Source organism: Amphiura filiformis, chromosome 14 (assembly GCF_039555335.1).
Source record: "Amphiura filiformis chromosome 14, Afil_fr2py, whole genome shotgun sequence".
NCBI lineage: Eukaryota > Metazoa > Echinodermata > Ophiuroidea > Amphilepidida > Amphiuridae > Amphiura > Amphiura filiformis.
Window position 1 is genome coordinate 65,058,677 of NC_092641.1, and position 12,508 is coordinate 65,071,184.

Below are 12,508 nucleotides of genomic sequence, written 5' to 3' on the forward strand. Positions count from 1 at the left end.
TTGTATGTATTGTAAATCAGAATATCATCAAAAAGAAATGCAACAGGGTTGAGTTACTATTCGCTTGAGTCATGCAATTGTCTCATTTTATTTTACACAGTTATACCTACAGTACAATTCTGTATATTTTATCTTTGGTTTAACAGACATTTTGTCAGATTTTTCCAATATAGTGACTTTTATTTTTGTTCTTAAATTTCTGATTTGTGGATTGTTATTATTTTTATATTGCAATGTAATCTGGAAAAGGAGGACTTCAAAACTCAATTGCCAGTTGCCTGTTGGTTCTGTGTCATTGGAGCCAGTTTTTATTGTTCTAAACAACTGCTAGTTGAGTTTTGAAGCTGCCAGTGAGTTATTTCTGACACAATTACAACTTTACATTGAAAGCAGATTTGATTTGTGCCATCATTATTACTACATTTGGCCATTGGCATTGACCTATCAGATTGTAGATTAGAACTCAATATCTCCTAGTATTCAGTATTAATATAAAGCACAAAAGGTACTTGCCTATTATACGGTTGACATCAGAATTGACAGCAGTCCTATACATATCCTCTTCCACTGGTGTAATACTTAGTTCTGTCATTTAAAAAATGTAATTAATAAATTTAATAAGTCTGGCAAAATCTAAAACACCTTCTATAGACACCATTTTTAAGTAAATAGTTTTATTCAAAATATTGTATTAAGTCTGATTCAGACTCTACATTGCAGCACGATGCGATCGATGCTTTAAAGAGATCACAACATCGCGTGATCATCGCATGATGCGATGTTTCAAGCATGTGGGGTCTGCATCATCTTTTATGGTTATGCTGCTTTTATGGTTAAGCATTCAATCCTGCAGAACAGCCAAGTCTTCCATTGGTACATTGATCAGTCCACCATTTGTTTCTTGTCCATTGAGGTTTTATGCAGTAGGCATGTTCATATGATTGTTGAAGTTGTCAGTGCCCATTACATTCAAGATTTCATATGTATCATAGATCCTAGTTCTTTATAGGGTCTATGTACGTATAGTGTACTAGTGTTGACTGAGCATCACTCTTTGCCGCAGTGTTAAAGCCTGTGTGCAATTACCACCTGCATGACATTTGACCGCAAAGTGATGTGTGTGGTCATAGTTAGTTGTTGTTGCTATAAAATTGCAAATCCCTTTTCATATTGTTTTTAAGCAAAAGGAACCAGAAGGTATTACCAGCAAACACATTGAGCATTTTAGTTTCGGTTAAATTAGGCAAAAGGTAAAGGAAGATCAAAATCTGTTAAAAGAAATGACAACAAAAAGATAGAGCTGGTGCAAAAGGGGTGTGTATAAATTTGATGATGAACAATGATTACTTACCTTTGATACTTGCCTTCCTCTGCCCAATCCTTGTCCTCACCTTCTTGTTTAATTTCTTTCTCTCTCGACGAAGAGCATTGGTGGCGTCAAAGTGGCGCGACCTTCTGATGTTGCCCAGCTGCCTGTAGAGTCTTGGTCTTGATAGCATGAAATCAAGAAACTTCAGGCAGCTGTTGATGTAGTGTTGTAAGGTACATTCCAGCACTTTGTTTGCAGCTTTCAAGTTGACCATAGCACTGAAATATAAAATAATAGACATGTAATATTACATCAGGGTGTGAGAGTAGACATCCCTGGTTACATTGATTTAAATGTGGAAAAGTTATGAACTGTATAGCAATGTTATAAACCTTGAAGTATAATACATACAGTATTCAATGTATATAGTCATTACCCACATGTAGTCTATTTGTGCTTGCTCAACTTTTACATCCAAACCTTTACCATGAAAACCATTGAAAAACTCATTGTAGCTAATTACTTTGAAAATAATAATAATAATAATAATAATAATAATACACAGGCTTTTATAAAGCGCCATTTCAGGTGATCACAGCGCATGAAATACATAAATACACAACAATCAGAAAAATGAAGCAAAAAAGCAACATGATACAATGCAAGAACTATTATATTGTGGAAAAAGGTGGAATTCTATTATTTTCTTTATTTTTTTTTTTCTTTTTTTCTTTTTCTGTCTTCTTTTCTTGTTTGTGACTTTCTTTCTGACTGCAGTGATTGATTGTTTTTGCCGTATTTTTTTATTATTGTATAATTCAGGAATAGGCCTACTAATCTAAATAGGCGCGGCCTATATAAGCCTATGAATATTTTTTAGATTTTACAAATTAGATATTGGTTGTTGGTTTTGTTATTGTTGTTGTAGTTATTGTTGTATATATTGCATAATCAGGGTAGGCATACTAGGCCTATTATAGCTATATAGCAGCATTGATTTATTTCACGACTGTAGATATCATCTAAGGATAATATTAAAAAATTTCAAATTTATAAAATACCATAGAAAAATTGCAGAAAAGCAGCTGCCCCCACCCCGGCAGCCCCTATCATGGTTGCCCCCTCCCTATCCCTGCAACATAGGACGACTCACGTGCCACGGTTTCATAGGTTTGTGGTTATGCGCATGTAGATTGATACACAAAGTACGCTTGAGTTCATTTTTTTTCTGCATGGCTGTTTCTATTATTAACTTGCGCCCCTCTGGAATCAAGCCTTGAAAAATCCATTGTATAACCTTAATTGACCTAAATGCAACCAAATTAATCAAAACCAAGGCAGAATTTCTTTGTCACAATAATATAACTGGTCTGAGCATGTCAAAATAATCAAATTTATTTTACTTACTCTGTAATGTGGTCAACACTGAAGATATTTTTCAGCTTTAATTTTCCACCAGTGTTACTGGCCCGCACAAATTTGCTGACCTCATTTCGGGTCTGCCTGGCATTCCTCTCACTGTCCCCATTTGCCAGGAGATCACCCTCAAATTGATTTAACAGCTCATAATCTGAAAAGTAAGATTTCATGTATAAAAAAGGTTAGAAAAGTACAAAAACTATAGCACCATTGCAAGATGTACGTAAGCCCAAAAAAATCGTATAACAACATAATGACATTTTTTGATACTTTAAGATCGGTACTTACATTTATTGAAAGAGCTTACCAGAATAAAGATAGATTGATTGAATGAATGAATGAATGAATCAACGAATAAAGCCAAAATTAGCTAAGGTCTAGAAAATATTAACAATTTTACTGTGGTGCAACAAGTTAGATCATAAGCAGTGCATCATATTAAGTTAAAGGCCTATTCAGTGATCCCATTGAAAGTGCAAACAAAATGAAATTGTGTATAAAATGAAGTGAAGGATAGTTCATTAAAATTGCCATTGAGTATTTTTAAAATGACATTTTGGCAAAAAAATGAAACCAGCGCTAGCTCAGTATTGCAAAGTTAAAGGCCCATGCACACCTATATGCTACTCACAAATGTGCAAGAAACTGAATTTTGATGGTTTTCTAAATGAGCAATAGGCCTGAATAGACCACAATACCAGCAGAATTTTTCACCAACTACTCTTAAAAATGCTTTTGAAGAGCATATATGGCGGTGCGTCTGAAGTTGGGCATCCCAATAGCTTAGAGTTGTGACATTTTACTTGTGAAAATTAAAGCCTTAATGTACGATCTTTTTCAGATTATACCTTTATTTTTTTCAAAACTGATTTTTTGGCATATTTGTAATACTTACATATGTTCCAACTTAAATCAATGAGCAAACTGCCAAATTTGCCCTATTTGTAGTAAAACGGGATGATTTTCTGTTGGTTTGACATATTATCATAATTTTTCAGATTATGGTAATATATCGAAACAGTCGCAAATCGTAGTCTCCTACGAAACCATTTGGTTACGCTCTCACACCCTGAATATAATTATTGATTTCAAGTTTAGGTTATTGTAATCTGTGTTATTTATGCTTTCCAGCAATGTATACATTTACAGACCACTATTGGTATGCAAAAAGATATAACAATTTAATATCAAAACTGATGTGTCCACCCTTTGAAAATATCATGTCACAAAAGAGGGTCTCAACTTAAGACACATGGCCATATTAGACAAATATAAAGCAGACTTTGATATTAAGGGATTTTGAACGTCACATTTTGTTGTTGGACCACACTATATCATTCACATGACTCTTTCAATTACATTTTATAACATAATGTGACCATGTTTTAATAGTTTTTAAGTTTGAAGAGGTGAGGACTTTCTGCCAAGTGTTGTACAAAACAGTCTTATACACTCACCACTTGAGGAGGGTCCTGGCTCATTTATACTGAAGCCCTTACTTCGTCGTGTAAACCCATTTTGGGTTGTTGATGCTGCAGCTCTGGCCCGCTCTATCATTTCTCTATACAGTTGCGTGTTGGGCTGTTAGTAAGAAAAATTTAAACATTAAATATTAAAACAATATTAAAACATTTTTTTTTAGTTTACATTTTTGGTTCAAATAAATAAATATATGTAGGCTTTTTAACCCAGCCTTTGGAAGCACCTTTTACATCCGTACTACAGCATGTACTGAATGGAGAGAGCCAAGGGCATAACCTCACGGCATAACCTGCGGTGGAAAGGCAATCCTATGACCCTACGACAGGAGAACTTTAGTCTCCTCCACCTTCGCAACATGTATGTGACTGGAATGACACTGACGGCAGAGGAGAATACTAGCTCAGTGGTCAGACGGTCTAATTTTAACAATCATGTAATACCTGAACAATTACCGTCATTTGATCGATTCACTACATATATTGTATGCTCAACATTAAACATTGTAAACCTGTTTATATATTTTTGCACTAAAGTATAACAACACATGAATAACATCATGTAGGAAACAAAATGGCCGCTAATGGCCACCTATTGGCTGACCTGGGCTACATCATCCGAATCATTTCAGTCGCCTATCCCAGTGTTCAGATCCCTGCCTACGATCAGTGGTCCAATGCCTGAAGCCACCACATCCTCAAACAGAGACATAAAATCAATTGGATTGTTTGCCCCACTTATGAACCAATCCGAACTTATTTCTGGCTTTATCTCAGTTTTGTATTTCCCGGCATTAACCCGATTATTGACCTCAAAATCAAATTACAAATGGATACCTACTTGTATTGCATGTATTTCTTGCAGATGCTTATCCAAGCGTTTTAAACAAGCCCTGCCACAGCCTTTGATTGGACAGTCCTTTACCAATCGTTTGTCCTTCTTACCCTTTCCAGTATCTTGTTGTGCTCTTTAAAACATAAAAGAAAATGAAAGAGAAAGACTGCTTATTAGTTGTGAACGGGGTTGTGACATATATGCTGGTCTGTAGCGTAATGAACGGCAACATATCGTATTCATTTTTCTACCATACAATGACATGTATTGAACTAACGCCCTGTTTAGCACTTCAAAATATGGCAGGAGTGGAAAGAAAGGTGCAAATGTTTGTTGTTTTTTGGGTTCTTTAGATTTGGATAAACTGACCATTGGCAAGGTAAACATCAATCACATTTTTGTTCAGGCTAAAATGTTGAGTGTGTGTTAGCATTGATTATGGTCATCTTTAGAAATAAATGGCAGCTAGCTGTCTTTGGGAAAAATTCAATTTGAAAAGATCTATTGAAAAATACACTGGTTCGAATTTATTCTCCATGATTCATATATCCTTTCAGGTACCATATTGCAACTTACCTGAATCTTGCCTTGTCTAAGAAATGCCTCCTTGCAGCGACATCTTTGATCTTGTGTTTCCTGATCAAATGCCCACTCAAATGGGTCTTGAAAAGGTTTCCACAGAGTGGACATTCCCTTATTAGTGGCGAACTGTAATGGTATGAAAATAAATTAAAGGGGTGTCAGAGATTAGCTTTGCACTGAGGCAAGGTTTCGGTTTGCTTTGATATCCCAAACATTCTTCTATGTTTGGAAATTCAAATGTGCAATTTAATGACTTGTAAATGGCTTTTGTCTAGGGAGGGGGGAATTGTTCTGGTATGGTTGCTGGGGTGATGGTTACTAGGACCTAAATTGTTAAGGTGAGTGGATCCGCCCTTTGGCATTAGTGCAATATTGCTTTTGCATTGTAAAGTTGATTTTGATGTGTATTTTTTATCCCTTTTAGGGCAATTATGGAAGATAACCTGGTATCCTAGGTGCATATGGATCGAGACTTTTGAAAATCCCTGGATGGGGTGCTGTTGGGGCTTGTGACTGTTTAGGGTCTGGGTGATGTGTCATGTTATATTTTCCCAATACAACTTTCAGAAATACTCCTTTCAGAAAATGTACCGTAGTGATTATTATAAGGAGATATGGACCTTTGCCGCTTTTGCTCATGACTGCATTGACTTCTATGCATTAGAGGAAACCTGTGGTACAAAATGTAATGAGTTATAGTGTGGAATATAAAATTGATCAATTTTGAAGAAAATTGTATTTCTTTGAGTAATTGTCTTAAATTGATACATTTAAGAGCTCCATATGACAAGGGGTTATGAAGACTATATGACAAGGGGTTATGAAGATACAACAATTTATTCAAAACAACACTACATAAATCTTATATTTTCCTATATACTAATACATTATACCCTCAACCACCTGAGCCGCCACCCCTGATTTTTCAGATTCAAGATGCTGTCATTCTGTTATTTGAATTCCTATTTCAAAAGTCAAATCTTTCAGCTATATAAAATTATGTATCAACCAGCTCAATAGGCCAAGGGGTTACAGAGTTACAATATTTTATTGACGACTCCATTCAGAAAAATGTAACACCGCCACCCTTTTTGCATACCCACCTTATGACATGCGACCACCTTGATCATGTTAAAACAAAATCAATAAGAAACTAAATGGAGCACACAAGGTGGAAGATCAACAATGGTCTGACTTATCAAAAATACATTATACAACATACAAACCTTGAGGATGGGTCATCAGGTCCATCACCTTCCGTCTTGTCTTTCTCCCCATTCTGATGGTCACCTGCCAGGTCATCTTCCTCATCCTTGCCTAGTCCATCTTCCTCCTCACCCTCACCTTGTCTATCTTCCTCTCCATTCTCAGACTGGTCACTGCATTCCTCCTCAGATGAAATACCTTGGCTTTCATCTCTTGAATCAATAATACCAGCACTGCAGAAATGATAATCATAAAGTAGTTTTGAAATAGCCTAGCCAGTATTGCACTGCAGAGTGATTGACTATTTTGAGGACTTCTTGTGATGTACTGTCCTAAATATATAGCATATTTAACATGGGTTGTCCATGTTTTTTGCCATTTCAAACTGCTAGGTAAAGGTACAGGGCATATTATGTAAGAGAGGAAAGCAGGTCCTTTGTATGTTAGTAAAGATGTAACTTTTTTAACCAATAAAAAAGATGTAAGAGAAAACACAATGAAAATTTAGTTGGTATGACACATACTGGAAGTTAATATAACTGTGCTCGACCACCTTGTTTTGAAAGCCTACTGAGTATATACCCAGTGGGCACACCTGACGTTGAAATTACATTGAAATCACATTGAAATTTCGACGTCAAAATCAAAATCAAAATGGACTTCAACCTGATTTCAACCTGGAGCTTAGTTGAAATCAGGTTGAAATTTCAACGTTGTATCAATGTTGAACTTCCACTGGACTTTGGAAGTGACAGGGATGTGCAGACAGCAGTTCGAAACCAGGGGTCTTTCGATGTGAGCCTAGACACTGAAAAAGGGGGGTCTTTCAGTGAGAAGGTCCAAAAAAAGGGGTCTTTCTGTGAGGCTGGGGAAAATCTGACCAAAAAGGGGGTCATTCAGAGAGACTGGGAAAATTGTTGGTAAAGATATAAAAGTTGAAACAGCATTTTCAAAAATTTATTTGAAAATTAAAATAATGAAAAAAATGGGGTAATTCAGTGAGAGATTATCAGCAATTTTTCTAATTTTTTTTTATTGATTTTTTTTTGGTATCATGAAAACAATAAAAGGGGTCATTGGCTTGGAGGGAGTTCAGTAAAACAAAAAGGGGTCATTAGTGAGAGGGAGTTGAAAAATGGGGGTCAATGTGGCTGCACATCCCTGTCACCCATTATTAGTGAGTACCCCACCCCTGGTAGGGTCCCCCCCCCCCCCCATCCCGACAAAATGAAAGAGCAAAGTGCCCCTCTGACGAAAAATGAAAGAGAAAATCAGGAAGGCAAAATTGTCAGGGATATAATGGAGATACCAAGAGTAAAGTGTTCTTTTAAATGACTATAAATGGGACAAAAATTTGGCTTTTCCCCCTCACGTTCAACTTACGTTAGTTCACGTGCCAACTCCTCCATTCCTGCCGATTGAAGTGCCTCCAGAAATCGCTGGCTCCTTTCTGATGGGGAGATGTTGCCGTTGTCCATGTTGTTCCACCACATCTCCAACATCATTCGGGTTGCTGGCTCCTTTATTACATGACTCTGCTTAAGTATATACTGGGCTGCATTAAGTGAGAACCCAAGAGCTTCTGCTAAGTCAAAATAATGGTTCTCAGTTAGCCTCGCCAGCTGAGGTAGCATCTCCTCTGTGATATATGCTGAAAATTAAGTAATAATAACTACAATTGTTAATAATAATAATGAAAATGATGATGTAGATAATGATTATCGTGATGATGATAGTGAGTGACAAGCAGGTAGTCACAGTGGCGTAGCATGGGTCATCACAATGGGGGGGGGGCACCGACCATGATTGGGGAGGGCACCGGATCTGACTGGGGGCACAAGCCGTTTTGCGGCAATTTTCCTGGGTAGTCAGGGCCAACCAAATAGGCATCTTTTGTTTTCCCAAATGGATGTATTGAATATCAGGACCGGATTTACATTGGGTCAGATGGGCCCGGGCCCTGGGCCCCCAAAATTGCCCTGTGCATGCATTTTCCTTTTTAGCCCCCATGTTTTGGGCCAAATAGGGTAAAATTGCAATTCTTCCATTATATAGCAGAATTCACCTTCATTGTGGGCTAAAATAGTCTTTTGATTGAATTTTTTTTCACGCAAATATCCTAGTAAATTCTATGTTCCGCTCTTTCTAAATTGTAATGCTCCCACCACCGTCACTGTCCATCTTATGCCTGAACCAAAACTTGGCCACTTGAGTAGGCCTACACATGCTTTCCAACCGGTGAGTTGGGGAGCCTCCAAATTTTAGTCTGGCCCAGGCCCCCCAAAAGGTAAATCAGGCCCTGTTGAACATTGCACTTTGATTGGTATCCCAGTATATGGGAGCTTTATTTTTGAATTTATTTACTTCAACAGCATTGAAAGGTCATGATGGTCTTTACCATCAGAATGTTAACTCTTTGGTGACTTCAGGGATAGTCGCAAGGTAACATACAGCATACAATGTGACCATCATATTGTCACCCTCATAACCAATCAGCCTAAGTCATATAAACCCAGGGAATCGTTGGCCCCCACCGGTGTGGATACATACTGGGGATCTTCTGCAAAGCGTCACCCTCATAACCAAAGTGCCTAAGTCATTATGACATTGTTTCTCATTTGCAATTTTGATTTTCTGAGTAATAAACCCATATTTTTGTTCGGGTTTTGACAACCCGGGGATAACCCATGCAAGAGAGCCTCTATTGAAGCTTATTTCCATTGAGGTCCATTTGAACACCGGACGGGTTGGGAACAGTCAGGGGTTAACACCCTACTCTTTTTTAAACTGGCTGCAAGATACATGTACAGGTATGGCTCTCTGTACACGGGACCGACGGCTTAATGTCCCCTCCGAAGGACGGAGTACTTTCATGATTCATTACCCAATTCTAAATGAACCATGGGGAGAGCGGAAGTCTGAATTTCAGTTAATCTACAGAAGTTGCCAATTAATTTCAGACTTTTTTTTCCAAGTCAATATCCCAGCAAATCGCCACCGCCGGGAATCGAACCCGGGACCTCATGCACTAAAGGCAAGTACCTAACCATTGCGCCACGCTCTCCGTGGCCATGCTCTCCATAATTAATCAAATGTCCAGCCGCATTCTTCATTAACTTGTGGAATTCATCTCTTTTGATGTATTCCATAAGTTAATGAAGAATGCATTAATTTTATTAATTATGGGTTAATTACTCAGAAAATCAAAATTGCAAATGAGAAACATGTAATAATGACGTAGGCACTTTGGTTATGAGGGTGACGCTTTGCAGAAGATCCCCAGTATGTATCCACACCGGTGGGGGCCAACGATTCCCTGGGTTTATATGACTTAGGCTGATTGCGTCATCAAGTCCCGTGGAATGCATGCACGCAGAGTGGTTTTAATAGTGAGCTTTATAGTGAGACCTGGTTGGGTTAGGGTTAATATTACAAAAGATAGGTAGAATGTTTTCAGACCTCATTATACTGCAAGATAGATTTCTTTGCTAATATGAAATATTAAATGCACTCGAGGAGGCCAATGAAAATACAACAAAAACAAAATTGCTTCTAATCTTCCAATGCTTACCTGGTTCTTGTCTCACGATTTCTTTGCCTCTCTTTGCCCTTTTGGCTGCTGCATCTGACTCTGTTTAAGATAGATTAAAATTGCAAGGCACGTTATATACAAGTAAGAATTTGCTAAGCAATACTATAGCAATTCTTGTGATTTCTCATCACCAAATAATGTCTAATGAAGGCTCTCGTCCAGTGGCGTAGTGTGGGTGGGGGGGGGGGGGGGACAGGGGGGCTGCGCAGTGGTTTTGTTTGTTGTTGTTTTTGTAAAAATTGTTTGCATGTATTTCCAAATTAATTTCATGTCTCAAACATTCACTAGGAGACAAAAATCCGGATCGGTTGAAAAATCTGAGAAAAATCTGTAACCCAACACAGATTTTTCACAGAAAAATGTCTCCTTGTGACTCTCCTTTTGACTATATACAGATGGGATCATCATTTCTTTTTCAAAACAGATTGATTTTAATTTGATCCATTTCAGTACCTCCACCTTTTACATGTGCTATCTTGATATAGCAAATTGTTGAATTGAACCTAGTGCCCAATTGAATATGATGCCAAAAAATGTCAACTTGAGATCGGACACTCATAGTGAAGTTATATAATGTTAACTAGTATTAAAACTGTTAGAAAATGATCAAATCAGACACCAATTGTGGTCCATGCAGATTTCACATCACCATAATAATATCTCTGGAGGACTCTCGTCCTGATTGGTGGTGTTTTTATAGTGCAAATACTGTTACCCAGTACCCACTACATGTATAATAATTTAAAACAAAAAAAATGGGCAGATTTTGTGAAAAACTTCAATTGTGTCGGGTATTAAATGTAGGCTTGAATCTAAGCATCTGCCAGGATTGAGACAGATTCTGGGTTTTTATTTTATTTTAATGTATTTCTCAAGCCGGCAGCTTCTATAGGTAAAATCACAGGTGGTGAATCTGAAAATTGGGTGAACAAAGTGTACACGAGTCTCTGTGGTTCAGTAGTTCGAAAATTCAATGATCACCAATATATTGTTTAATTGCTTGTTTATCTTTCATTAAAACATTACTTAGTCATTTTGTAAGGTAGAGCCATGTGAATAGATTTTGTGCACCCTGAATTTATGGATATGTGTAGGCCTAGATTATATAGGCTAATCCTCTCCTAATTATGAACAGTTGCAATGGTATTAAAAATATTATGCTCTTGAAATCAGTGTTTCACCTGTTGCACTTGAAATTTTACCTTTGATCTTTCAATTAAAACTTGTGTCACTTGGTGTTTGATTTAAGGGTGGCACTATATTACGAACCCGAGATTTGCCAATGGCGGAGAGTCGTGCAGGAGACCAATTGTTTTGCAAAATAACATGTCTTTAGATTTGAAACTTAGTTACATTGAGTAAAATACGGCCCAAAAGGCTTAAACTATTGCGGAAATCATTAGCGCAAATCCATCTTGAAATTTGGGGGGAAAGGGGCCAAAATTATTAAAAAGCCGCTGAAGAGAACAAAAAATGGGTCATTTTGATGTAAGGTGGATTGCCCATTGCCGAAATGCAAAGTGCAAGGCAGCAGAATATTTTGCCAGCTGAAAACTCCCTGAATCATAGAAGAGCTTGAAACAGGTCACACTGTGGCACATACTCGAACTCAAAAAAGATCAGTACTAGGCCACTCAGAAAATACATTTATTTTTATTTTTCCACTTGAATAATATAAGAAATCATTTACCATTGCAAATGATCTTTGTCATTTTGTCAAATTACATTTTGTGCTTTCTCATCTCATTAACTAAAAAAGTAATTTCTGATTCTGATGTCATACAAGTAAAAACTTGATCAGCTGACCATCAGCTTATCGAAGATCATGCAGGTTTTCCAGAAAGCTCAGAATAATCAGCCCAAAAATAATCTTCATTAAAATAATACAAGTATATTTACTGGATTGGTCCTTCTGACTCTTCCACTAACTTTGGCTTTAGCTTATCATGCATGAATAATAAAAAAAGAAAGAACAGGGTATGTATTAAATTGATGGGACTCCAATCATTTGTAACATGCAGCAACTTATAATGGTCAACAATGAGGATGAAAAAGTCTAAAAATGTCAAATTTTGCTGGACACGAGG

At 37.2% G+C, this 12,508-nt stretch overlaps 1 protein-coding gene across 1 annotated transcript; it reads right to left on the minus strand.

The window, feature by feature from the left end:
* Positions 1 to 463: 463 nt before the first annotated feature.
* On the minus strand, positions 464 to 12,133 carry LOC140169583 (uncharacterized). Its single transcript, XM_072192848.1, has 10 exons — positions 12,112 to 12,133; positions 10,401 to 10,460; positions 8,213 to 8,480; positions 6,850 to 7,062; positions 5,618 to 5,749; positions 5,048 to 5,174; positions 4,186 to 4,309; positions 2,717 to 2,879; positions 1,352 to 1,587; positions 464 to 585 (listed from the first exon to the last, which is right to left on the minus strand). Exons 1-10 carry the CDS (start codon positions 12,131 to 12,133, stop codon positions 464 to 466), a joined length of 1,467 nt encoding a protein of 488 aa, XP_072048949.1.
* Between the last annotated feature and the right edge of the window lie 375 nt (positions 12,134 to 12,508).